We start from the raw sequence: 13040 nt of genomic DNA on the forward strand, positions 1-13040 counted from the left end.
GGATTGAGAAGAAAAGAAAAAGAAAAAAATAATAGTGTATATTTTTTCTCAATCTAATACGTCGCGGGCTTGTTCACATTCCAATTCCCGGGTATTTTGGGAAGCGGGGCGTGATAATATATATGAGATTAATGGGTATCCTTGATAAGGAGGATGATTCCCTCTTTGAGACTAATATTGCACAATCCCCACCATGTAAAATTCTCTCTCCTTCACATGGTGGGGATTGTGTCACATCATTGTTAAGGAGGAAAATCTCTCTACATATATAAGGCTTTACCGAGTGAGTAGTTGTTTGTTTCCCGTGTTTGCTGTTATGAGGAAAGGGATCGGATACTAAGTTTATACATGTTAGTAGTTGGACTTGGACTGTAGGATTATATCCTACCCGTGATCAAATTAACAAAATTACCATCAACAAATACTAGAAAGAAGAAAACTTAAAGAAGGATGTTGTGAGCGTGAGACACCCTTGGGTGTCTCGGCACGAGACACCTCAAGGTGTCTCAGGCCGCGCTGAGACAGCGGGTATTTGGGCCCAGATTCGGTTTTTTGGCCCTGTTTTCTTGGTATAAATAGGAACATCGTCCTAGGGTTTCAAACAGAGGGTTTGCCGGCTGCAGCAGAGAGTTTTAACAGAATTTTGCAGATCTAAAAAGGTGAGATCTTGAGGAGAGAAAAGAGAGAGAACTTGGAGCGATTGTACAAAAAAGAGGTCATCTTCTCTTGGGTAAAATCAAAGTCTCACATTAGGCCACAACTTCACCGTTGAGATCACGTTCTATTTTGGTAGGTGGCACGTGTGAGTCCCCGGCGACAAGTATCAATTGGAACCAAGCTACGTCGGCCCCCAGAGACATGGTTAATTAAAAACTTTGTCACAAATATCACATCCAATCATCTCAAATTTCTAAGGTAAAATGTCAAGAGATCGCTTCAGGCCACAGAGGAACGGTGGCTGTGCTTCTCTTCTAAAGGTAAATGTCAACCCCATCACATTCACTTTTAAAAATGTTTTAGAGCCGAGTTTGGAGTCTTGGCATGTTGGGTGTCTCGAATTCGAGTAGACGCTGACCATCTTCATTCTGACATGATTCTTCCAAGTCTTGAGGATCTTTAATTTGAAACGATACCGAACGGGAAAAAATCTTCTGCAGATTAGTAACTCGAGGAGTTAAATTAAATTCGCGTGACGCATTGTTGAGCCTCCAATGACGCCTTGTTTGAACCTAGATTTTCAACTATTATTTTATCTTCTCAATTTGGTGGATGTCTCAATGGAAACAAAGTGGGTTTACAAGGCGAAGTTTCTCAATTGGAAGTCTGATAGCTACTATGAAGGATGGACAATATAAACAACCAAGTTTCTCCATCGAACTTGGTAGTAATATGGTCAAATCTGGCCCCTACATCATGTCTCGAAGATAGAGTCTCAATCACTATTCACCTGCTCCAAAAATTAGGCTTCATCTTCGAGGCGTGATGTAGGGGTTAGATTTGGTCACATCACTACCAAGTTCAATGAAAAAACTTGGTACCAAGTTTCTCCATATACATATATGTATATATGATTAGAAGAAAATTGTGATTAAAGACAGCATGAAAAACAATTATTTAAAATTTAACATTAATCGTCTGCGAAAACAGATAACACAATGTTGAGATGGCCGAGTTGGTCTAAGGCGCCAGATTAAGGTTCTGGTCCGAAAGGGCGTGGGTTCAAATCCCACTCTCAACAATAATATGCTTTTTTAAATTAACTCATAGTGATTAAAATATTTATCATTCTTTAATTCATAGTTATTTCAATATATTTAACAATCTTTATTTAAATTTTTTGGATGCTCTTTGTTCACGTTGACCTTAGCTTTTAAAACATCTAATTATCACCACATTGAGTGCTCATAAGTTCCAAACCTGTCTTAACGAAAATCCAATATTTCTCTTCGTTCACAATTTTAGCTTTTAACATCTCTAGTTATCAAACCTGTCTTAACGCAAATCCAATATTATTCTCTCTCTCTCTCTCTCTCTCTCTCCAAAATTTTTTAATTTTAATTCAAATCAAGTCTTGATTAGTTGCACTTGTAAAATGCTATACATTTCCTAAGTTAAAAAACGCAATTAACTTGATGATAGGGCGATAACATTTTTGACTTTTTATTCGATGCAAAGGACTGCATCATTTTTTGTAACTGAATCGGACGCAACTGAGTTCTGACTTTCCTACAAATTAATGGTTGCATCTCTATCTTATGCTACTCAAAACAAGCCCCTTGAAGAATTTCCTGAGACAGAAAGAAAGCAAGAATTACGCACCTTATCAATTCAAAAAGAAAATAAAAACAAATTTGACGTTTGCAATTTATAAGCATGCCAAGTGACATTTATCATCAAGAACAAGCAAAATACATTTTCTACAAACGGTCACTATCGTTGTACGTTAGCAAATTCAAGAACCACATTCCATCACTAAAGGAGATGATATGGAAACAACGGATTACAACGTTGCGATAATATCAACTATGGTTTTTGGTTAGTCGGCTCCTCTTTTCTTCGATGCCAGACTGTGAAAATCTCTTTCTAAGGATTTCGAGGACTTCTTCTACCTTCACATCCTTGAGACCGAGGAGCACCAAGCAGTGGTAGAGCAAATCTCCCATCTCTGAAGCAGCACGAGATTTATCCTCATTTTCTTTTAGCGTCTGGACGAGCTCTCCTGCCTCTTCTCTGATAAAGATAATAATAGCGTTAGGAAGCGAGTATGCTAGCATGATAGTGTCACTATTATATGTGATAGTCATTCTTCAGTAGTTGTACTATGATGTCGAAGTCACTTATACGCTTTAGAGGACAATTTAACCTTTTTGGTTGGAGCTTTGCTACAGGGACCTAAAATATAGGACAAATAGGGGGACAAATGAGGTGTCTTCCTCCTATTGCATAATGAGCTGGTCATCATTAGCCTCACATGTCCCCCCTGTTGCTCCCATATATTGGGTCCTTAGGGAATTTTTCTTTTGGTTAAACTAGAGGCAAAGGGTAATTTATCATCAAGTAATTCCCACATGACCTCAACCAAACAGGAGAAATAATATCATCTGCAGTTCAGGTGTAAATGCTATTTTATAACGGTGTAAATTCTAATAAATTTGTTTAGAGTAATTAGCGGCTATCCTGTCATATGAAATGAAACCTATAAACAAAGTTGAAGATGGGGTTTTATTTTTTTTTCTTGCATTAGTAAGACAACAGATAGACAACTAGTTAAATATGACTAAACGCATAAATATCAAACAAACATCCATCAACACAACGCTACGGGCCTTTGTCACTATATGTATCGTTATTGATTCTGAAACTTGCGACCATGGTTGTTATGGCTTCATTGAGATTGTTCACCTTCTGATTCATGAAAAACTCAATGCTTGAGAAAAGAGTTCAGACATGCATTATGGCCTAACAAGATCCTGCAATAGTCCTCTTAGATTTGAAAGGTTCCAAGGGCCATAAAAAGAAAATTCAAGGTACAGGAAGCATGAATAAGCATGATCCTTCACTAGCTACACACAAATTAGTTAAAGATAAGATTGGTTAGAGAAGCTAACTGCTGATATATCAATGAAGTTAAAAAAAGGCAATGATTTAGTAAAGTTTTAGTATAAGCTAATTGCATGAACCTTAAAGGTTGAACTCTTATCTACCTCAATCTTAGAAAAAAAGTTAATAATAAACAACTAATACATGTTTCCTTAAGATCCAGACACGATGGACAGATAAATGTCCTCATGGGACTTCGTCATTGATTAGATGTAATGCCACTGCATATATAGGCATCCATGTTATGTTTGTGAATGTTACACTATAAAATTGTAACCCTCAAATATAGGCATCCATGTTATGTTTGTGAATGTTACACTATAAAATTATAACCCTCAACCCTCACTGCAATGTTAAGAGTTTGGGTGCAGCGGTACGGACTTTAAAATGGTGTCAGAGCAACAAAACCAATTCATACCGACCACGAATTTAAAAGCGGATTTAAAAAGAAAAATTCACACCGCTACGTGAGTCCAGATTTCGGCCCATAAAAAGGACACTCAACCTACGGAGGCATGTTACACTATAAAATTATAACCCTCAACCCTCACCACAACTTTGGAGTTCTAGTGCAGTGGCAGGGACTTTAAGAGTGTATATTCATATGTGGGCATAAGTATCAAGTGGTTTTTGGTTAGTCGGCTCCTCTTTTCTTCGATGCCAGACTGTGAAAATCTCTTTCTAAGGATTTCGAGGACTTCTTCTACCTTCACATCCTTGAGACCGAGGAGCACCAAGCAGTGGTAGAGCAAATCTCCCATCTCTGAAGCAGCACGAGATTTATCCTCATTTTCTTTTAGCGTCTGGACGAGCTCTCCTGCCTCTTCTCTGATAAAGATAATAATAGCGTTAGGAAGCGAGTATGCTAGCATGATAGTGTCACTATTATATGTGATAGTCATTCTTCAGTAGTTGTACTATGATGTCGAAGTCACTTATACGCTTTAGAGGACAATTTAACCTTTTTGGTTGGAGCTTTGCTACAGGGACCTAAAATATAGGACAAATAGGGGGACAAATGAGGTGTCTTCCTCCTATTGCATAATGAGCTGGTCATCATTAGCCTCACATGTCCCCCCTGTTGCTCCCATATATTGGGTCCTTAGGGAATTTTTCTTTTGGTTAAACTAGAGGCAAAGGGTAATTTATCATCAAGTAATTCCCACATGACCTCAACCAAACAGGAGAAATAATATCATCTGCAGTTCAGGTGTAAATGCTATTTTATAACGGTGTAAATTCTAATAAATTTGTTTAGAGTAATTAGCGGCTATCCTGTCATATGAAATGAAACCTATAAACAAAGTTGAAGATGGGGTTTTATTTTTTTTTCTTGCATTAGTAAGACAACAGATAGACAACTAGTTAAATATGACTAAACGCATAAATATCAAACAAACATCCATCAACACAACGCTACGGGCCTTTGTCACTATATGTATCGTTATTGATTCTGAAACTTGCGACCATGGTTGTTATGGCTTCATTGAGATTGTTCACCTTCTGATTCATGAAAAACTCAATGCTTGAGAAAAGAGTTCAGACATGCATTATGGCCTAACAAGATCCTGCAATAGTCCTCTTAGATTTGAAAGGTTCCAAGGGCCATAAAAAGAAAATTCAAGGTACAGGAAGCATGAATAAGCATGATCCTTCACTAGCTACACACAAATTAGTTAAAGATAAGATTGGTTAGAGAAGCTAACTGCTGATATATCAATGAAGTTAAAAAAAGGCAATGATTTAGTAAAGTTTTAGTATAAGCTAATTGCATGAACCTTAAAGGTTGAACTCTTATCTACCTCAATCTTAGAAAAAAAGTTAATAATAAACAACTAATACATGTTTCCTTAAGATCCAGACACGATGGACAGATAAATGTCCTCATGGGACTTCGTCATTGATTAGATGTAATGCCACTGCATATATAGGCATCCATGTTATGTTTGTGAATGTTACACTATAAAATTGTAACCCTCAAATATAGGCATCCATGTTATGTTTGTGAATGTTACACTATAAAATTGTAACCCTCAAATATAGGCATCCATGTTATGTTTGTGAATGTTACACTATAAAATTGTAACCCTCAAATATAGGCATCCATGTTATGTTTGTGAATGTTACACTATAAAATTATAACCCTGATCAATATATCAACTTCATACTAGAAGTACATAATCACTTCCAACCTTAGAAATTGGGTTACTAATTCTTTTTGAAACTGGTAAATCTTTTGTGATTTTAATGAGCATATGAGGGGGTTATTGAAACCTCAAAGAAAATAGCAATTCATAAATGGTCATATTATGACTTTAAGAAGTTAGGGCATATCATCACAGATCAATATATCAACTTCATACTAGAAGTACATAATCACTTCCAACCTTAGAAATTGGGTTACTAATTCTTTTTGAAACTGGTAAATCTTTTGTGATTTTAATGAGCATATGAGGGGGTTATTGAAACCTCAAAGAAAATAGCAATTCATAAATGGTCATATTATGACTTTAAGAAGTTAGGGCATATCATCACATAGGAACTAGTTCTCCATGTTCGTTTCAAAAGAATATAATAGCTAATATATGGCTTACACAAATCTGAAGATGTATCAAATACTAGGATGAGTTTACGGGTTGATTTGACAAGATTATAATTTCACTCTTCTCGTTGATATTTCACCCAATGTGACAAATAATTCTCTTTAACAAAATGATCATGGAAAAAAAGGATAAATGGACTAATATTGCCACTAAGCAGATTTGCACTAATAAGTAAATGCGTAAAAAATTTCCTAGTTCTCATCCTATTGTTTTTCCTTCTTTCTTCTCTATGCATTGTGTTTCATCCCTCCGAGCTGTTCATTTTTGTCAAACCAAACCTTCAAATGGAGGGTGTTTTTTCCATAGGGAGACATCAAACAGAACAGTTTTCAACCTATGCCTTAGTACCTAAACAAAATGTGTTTGACTTGTTTCCAGAGAAAGCAACATAAAGAATGAAACCAAAAGGAATGAAAATAGAAATTCTTAATCTAGACCCTCAATTATCTCTTGCAGAACTTACTAATGCTCACTCAGTCAGTGTTAGATTAAGTGATATGTCCTATCTTCATTAAATATCTATGCTACATTCAAGGGCGCATCCATATTAGGGCCAACGGGGCCCTGATCCCCTTAAAATAGTAAGAAAAGATAAGGAGTAGTTGGTATTTATACTTAATTTATTGGCAGTTAAAATGCATAAATTACCTCAACTTCGCAAAAAAAAAAATTTTGATTCCTCTTTGGCATGCTACAACTTGTGACTGAAACCCAAGTACCCAACAATGCTCACTCCGCTCTTTTTCACCCTTGTTGCTTCTTTTCAATTTTAGTAAGATGTAATTTAACTATTTACCATTTTATGACGAGCATTTTTATGAATAGACTTTATTTATATATCTTTTTGAGGTATTAGTAATGTAACTCTAGGGTTTAACAAAAATTAGGATACTTTAATAATATTACAACAAATTACATGAAAGATTTTGAAGTTCTAATATAAAGATTTTTCTAAAATAGATCGCATGAGCTCAGCGATCAATACAACTTCTGTTATGTAGCTACTCATCGTGATTTTTATGAAATGGAAGCGATTGACAAACTTGCTAAGAAGTTGGAAGATGGATATTTTTATCCTTTGGTGTACAAAGGGGGTGAAGTTAGCACTAATCCTGTCTCTTGCAACATGTTGTAAGAGTATTTCGGCAATGAAAATTATTATGAATGACCTTTAAAACCCAATGAGAAATGGGTATATAAATGATTTGGTAACTTATATTGAAAAATACAAATTTTTAACATTGATGAGGTTGAACTCATTAGATTGTTTCCCGAAATTAAGGGAAGAAGAATGTTATTGTAAACACTGTATTCTAATTGAAATTATGATTTCGAAAGTCTTGTTATGTAATGATGGTTAGATGCTAATCAATTGTGCAAAAAATAATTAATGTTACCATGTTTAATAATTTGTTGGACCCCCTTGATAAAATTTCTGGCACAGCCACTGGCTACATGCTACTTTGTGCACATACATCAAATGCCAGAAGTGGCGTCAAATGTAACCATTTATGAGGCCATAGAGAGTCATCAGAACTTGCATTTCCAAATAACAAAAAAGATAACGAAAACATCATTATTGTTTTTCTAACATACTAACCAATACATGATCAACACTCAACATGAAGATACATCCATATTAGGCTCATTGAATATGTCAAAATGCCATCTTTTGTGTCCTAAGAAGAAAAGCATGTCATGATTGTCCCTCCTTATGAGAAATCAAAGGAGGGATAATATATTTTTCAATTCCAATTTAGGAGAAGGTATTCCATATTAACACTTGTATACTTAAAGGGAGGTATTGGATACTTTCAGAATTCAGGTACTCATAATAATCATTAAAATTACAAGAAGACTTCAAAAAATCCTTGCACGATGGATCACATGATGTGTCATGATTAACGGATGTATGGATATACGTAGTTTTTTTAGCACATGAGTCATCATCATCATCTATGCCTTTTCCCACTTAAGGAATGTCTATTAAGCAATTTGTAACCCCAACTCAAGGTCAAGAAGTTCCACAACCGAACGTGCAAATACTACATCAGTAATTAGTCGGAAGCACAAAGAAATTATCGCAGCTTCAGCCTTCAACTACTTAGTAGCCTTGAATGCACTAAAAACCTTGAATCCACAAGGTAGCCTTCGCAGCTTCAGCCTTCAACTACTTAGTAGCCTTGAATGCACTAAAAACCTTGAATCCACAAGGTAGCCTTTAATTCAAACCAGCTTTGAGCTAGTGAGTATAATAATCCTACCAACCATCTAGTCTTCTAGCGCTCATGGTAGGCCTCTCTTTTGAATATACTTTCTTGATTTGAAAAATAGTTCCTACCTATTAATGTAAACCAGTTGCAAGATCTTGGAAGTTTTGTTAAATGTTTTGTGAAGCTTTATGCGCCATAGATGACCTAAGTCCTGACAGGAAAATACTAGCATGCCGATGATAATGACAATGGCAATTTTTAGGTCCCTTGTGCATCCTAAAAGGCCTAGACTAATGTGCTCTTTGCAACTTTATAATTTCTGAATGATAGCTTATTTCTCAATCATATCAAGAATGCTCTATGCCTGTATCATGTGGTTACTTGACATTGAATTCAACCTAAAGCTACAGATCTTGTCGTGGCCAAATGCCGGTATCAATAAGCCTCTATGAGCTATATACAATCTTGTCTCCGAACTCTTTTAATTTATTCTGACTGGATTTTACATACATGCATGCTTGTTTGCTTGGGCACATACATATATACAAACATGTGTGAACGCACACCAACCACACAATAAACGTATATACATACATACAAAGGTATGTACATACATATGTACATATACACAGACGACGTATCAATTTTTGTGTATATGTATGGGAAATAAATGTTGCCCAATTTATCAATAACTGAGGTAAGAGGATCCTGAGGTCATCTTACAAGTCAATAAAGAAATGGAGATAACCCCTTCTCTTCAGTTTATTTAACAGTGTTATAAAAGAAATAGGGTAACTGGAGGTGTGGTAGATAACTAGAAGAGGAAAAGAACAGCTAAATGTAGATGCATCAGAAACTAAAAACTAACCAGAATAAAATAAAACAAGAAAGTATCACCAATACCTTCAGCAACTATGTTACCTGGGTACTTGTATCTTGAAGCCATACCTGAACCCATACCCAAATTGCTTGGGCACTCCATGCATAGATGCATACATTTGTTTGGGCATGTACTCAATTAAACAATTTATGCTTTGATTTAGAACACTTGTCAAACGTTTCCTGGACATATTTCCTACACTTCACATCCACTTCCACTTCTTGAAACTTGTTGGACTCCAAACTGTAATTTTAATGGTTGTCTGGGTCTCTAGTTCAAAAAAGAGTGTTTTTCCAATTTATAATCCATATAATAAAGAAACATAAAAATGTTAATAGGATTTTTAATTCTCATAACACGTGAATGAAAAATATATTGATCTCATCTCATGTAAACCATAAATTTCAATATATAATATATGTGCAATAAATATTCATATAGCCGTTTCACTGTAACCTACTTTTTGTAAATTTGCCATGTCCCGTACCCCGTACCCGTATCGGTATCTGTACCCGTCCCCATGCAACATAGTTCAGCAACATGCTTCTATAAAGACTCAATTATGGTCAAGGAATTAGCAACAAAATAATTTCAAAAAAATGCTTGTCAAATCAGGTGCTGGACATGACTATACAACAGCAAACAACCTTGAGAGAGAACATTAGACTCTTCATAGTTTGTCATTTTATCCTGGTACCCCTGATAAACTATAGACTTGATTACAACCACTCAAAGGCTGGAAAGCTATCAAGTACTGACAGAACACTCAGAGGACACATGTGGAAACTAAAATCAATCATCGCAAACTAGACATGAGACCACAGCAATACTATTCTCCAATACATTAAGTGCTCTTGTTATTTTAACAATATGATAAGCAAGAATGCGGCTAACTAATCATAATAATATGCAAAAGAATTTCCTTAACTATTCTCAATGAGTATTTTCAAGATGACTTCTACTTCAATCAAGTTCAATCACTAAATGGTTCCAACATATACTAGAGAACTTTTATCTCCAGATTTATCTGCTTCATTATTTGTTTTTCATCCTTGTATCTCTCAACCTGACTATTTGTTTTTGTCACTCAAGGGGATGTATTCATTAAGTGAAATAATGGAATTCATGTTCTCAGGAACCAAATAGCATTGAATTAGGTTCATATTTTTTGCTGTAAATTAGACAAAATTAGCTAGCCAAATACCAATAGAAGTATGCAGAGCGTGCTCATATACGCCCATAGGCCACATGTGCTTTATTGAGAGAGAGTGAACACACGCTCACACGGGCACGCACGCGTGCACGCGCACACAAACACAAACACACACAAACACACACATATAGAGAAAGAGGAACTTACAGTACTTTCGAACAAAGCAGTTCTTCATTAGACAATAACTTCTTGGTCCATGATGGCTTTCCATTTTGTGTTGTCTCGATTTCAGCTTTACGTTGGAAAATTGTAGACTCTAGTGAATACAGAGTTGTGGATGCCAGCCGCTCCTTTTTGGTCTGTAACAAATTCACCATTAAATATAAATCGTGATATTTCTTGATGTATGTCATATGGAAAGCTATACAGTGAGGAAGGAATAAAGGAACAAAAAAAACATGATACATGAATATTGAGTTTCAAGACTCACAAACCTGTGGCTCTTCCAAGAGATCAGCAACAGATGAATAGTAACACGTTTCTGCCCCAGTGTGGCATGTGGGCCCATCAGGTTTCCCAAGATATATTATCTAATAAGTGGAATTAAAGCTAATATGTCAGAATAAAATTTTCCAAGAGGCCAGAGTTTCGGAAGGAAACTCTCTAGCAGGACTCACCGAATCACGATCACAGTCGAGAAAAATGTCTTTGACATTTATAAAGTTCATTGAAGTCTCCCCTTTTGTCCACAATGATGATCGTGAACGACTATAAAAAGTTGCCTTCTGAGATGAAATTGAAGTCTCCCCTTTTGTCCACAATGATGATCGTGAACGACTATAAAAAGTTGCCTTCTGAGATGAAATCGTGGCAGCAAGGGCATCCCTGTTTGCAAATCCTTGCATCAAAATAGCTCCAGTGTCCACATTCTGAGCAATAGCCACAGCTAATCCTTTCTCGTCCCATTTTACACTATCCAGTAAGCATTCAACCTAAACATAAAAAATCGATTGAGGTCCATTTCCTGTCAGTGCCTCGTAAATACTAAAGATATAGTCAAAGCTAAATAATGCTCTACAACAATATAAATCATATAGATTTGCTTCATGATAACAATATAATCAATTGATCACAGTGTAGATTCCTTTTTGTCTGAATGGCAATGGAACATGTATGCGGGAAGGGAGGAAGGTTTAATCACCTAAACACCAAAATCATCAAAGGTCAAAGGTAAAGAAATTAACATACTTTCCTCTAGTAATGTTTCATTGTTTCTTGTTTCTTATAAAGTTTTGATTTTGGGTTCAAGCAGATAAGCTAATTAACCTCTGGCTTCGCAACTAAAGAATAACCTGAACTCATGCAAACAAAGAAGAGATCACATAATCACCGAAATTCTATTGTATTATAGGTTTGCATCCACTAGAGAATGTTCAAAACTCTTCCAAGTCCTTGCATTTTCTCTTCTCCTTCAATATAATAAGGTTTTAAACCCGAGTAATCATTTTAATAGGAACCATCCGAATATGATGAGTAGTGATCCTCTGAGATTTGCAGATCATTAGTAGGGTATAAAGAAGAAGAAATAATTTCAATGAGTTGGAAACGAAATGCTACATTTTAGCTTGTAACATTCTGAGGATAGTGATTGAGAATTTAAACACTGCAAATAGAAAGGTCATTTCTTTTCTCGTTAATTACAATCCAAATTTCCACCAAAACATATGGCTTTAGTTTCCGGAGCCCACTGGAAAAAAAAAACCGAAACCTTCATCTTCTTCGCTACATAATTTGCTACTCCTAACCAAAACCGAGAACGAAAAGTTCAATTCTTTAAAATGGAATTGAGCGAAATATGCAAACTTTGACGAGTACAAAACATAAAATCGTGAATCGTAAGATGGGTATTCAGATGAGGCAAGCGGAAAAGGGACCTTTTTGGGATCGAATCGGAGCGCGATCGGAGGAGGAGGAGGAGATGAAGAAGCGCGAATGGGCCCGAAAAATTTGGGTTTTCTGGGCGTTTTGATGCCGTCTCGGGAGCTAAAGCTGAGAGAGGAGGGGCGAGCAAAGGAGGCGGCCGCCATTAGAGAGAGCAGGACTCCGATCGATCTGAATATTAAATTGAGAAGAGAAGGACTCGCCGATTTGCTCGAAGAGAGGGAGACACAGGGGAGAGAGCAACGAAGGCAGAAAGTGACTGTTTGGGTTGCTTTATATAAAATAATAGAAACCCAAATAATTTAGCCCAACAAATTATTTCTCTAATGACACTCTTTTAGAAATTACTAGTTGGATTGCACGTGCAATGCACGTGGTTAATTTTTCATTTTTTGTTTAAAATTTTTAAATTTTTTATCCTGTTTTTTTTTTTATAAAATTATGTAATGTAAGTAATGGATAAAGCGTATAGACATAATCTAAACATTCAACATTTGAACAATTAAATTATATTTATTGGTTGATTGGGCGATAATACAATGGTTTCATCTATAAGTATCGTGAATACATCAATTTCATTACTCATTGCAATATCTATTACATAATAATTTTTAACATGAATTGGTTGATAGATTGTCATGGATATTTAA

General features: G+C 35.8%; 1 protein-coding gene and 1 non-coding gene across 2 annotated transcripts; one reads left to right on the forward strand and one right to left on the reverse strand.

The window, feature by feature from the left end:
• On the forward strand, nt 1658–1738 carry TRNAL-AAG. The gene has a single exon. It is a non-coding gene; the product is annotated as a tRNA-Leu (tRNA).
• LOC109823569 (histidine biosynthesis bifunctional protein hisIE, chloroplastic-like) lies at nt 2259–12641 on the reverse strand. The gene is made up of 8 exons (XM_020389846.1): nt 12384–12641; nt 11301–11441; nt 11127–11231; nt 10944–11039; nt 10657–10808; nt 4186–4428; nt 2610–2730; nt 2259–2288 (listed from the first exon to the last, which is right to left on the reverse strand). The coding sequence occupies exons 1-8, from the start codon at nt 12534–12536 to the stop codon at nt 2259–2261; spliced, it is 1041 nt and encodes a 346-aa protein (XP_020245435.1). The 5' UTR covers nt 12537–12641.

This window comes from Asparagus officinalis, chromosome 9 (assembly GCF_001876935.1).
Source record: "Asparagus officinalis chromosome 9, Aspof.V1, whole genome shotgun sequence".
NCBI lineage: Eukaryota > Viridiplantae > Streptophyta > Magnoliopsida > Asparagales > Asparagaceae > Asparagus > Asparagus officinalis.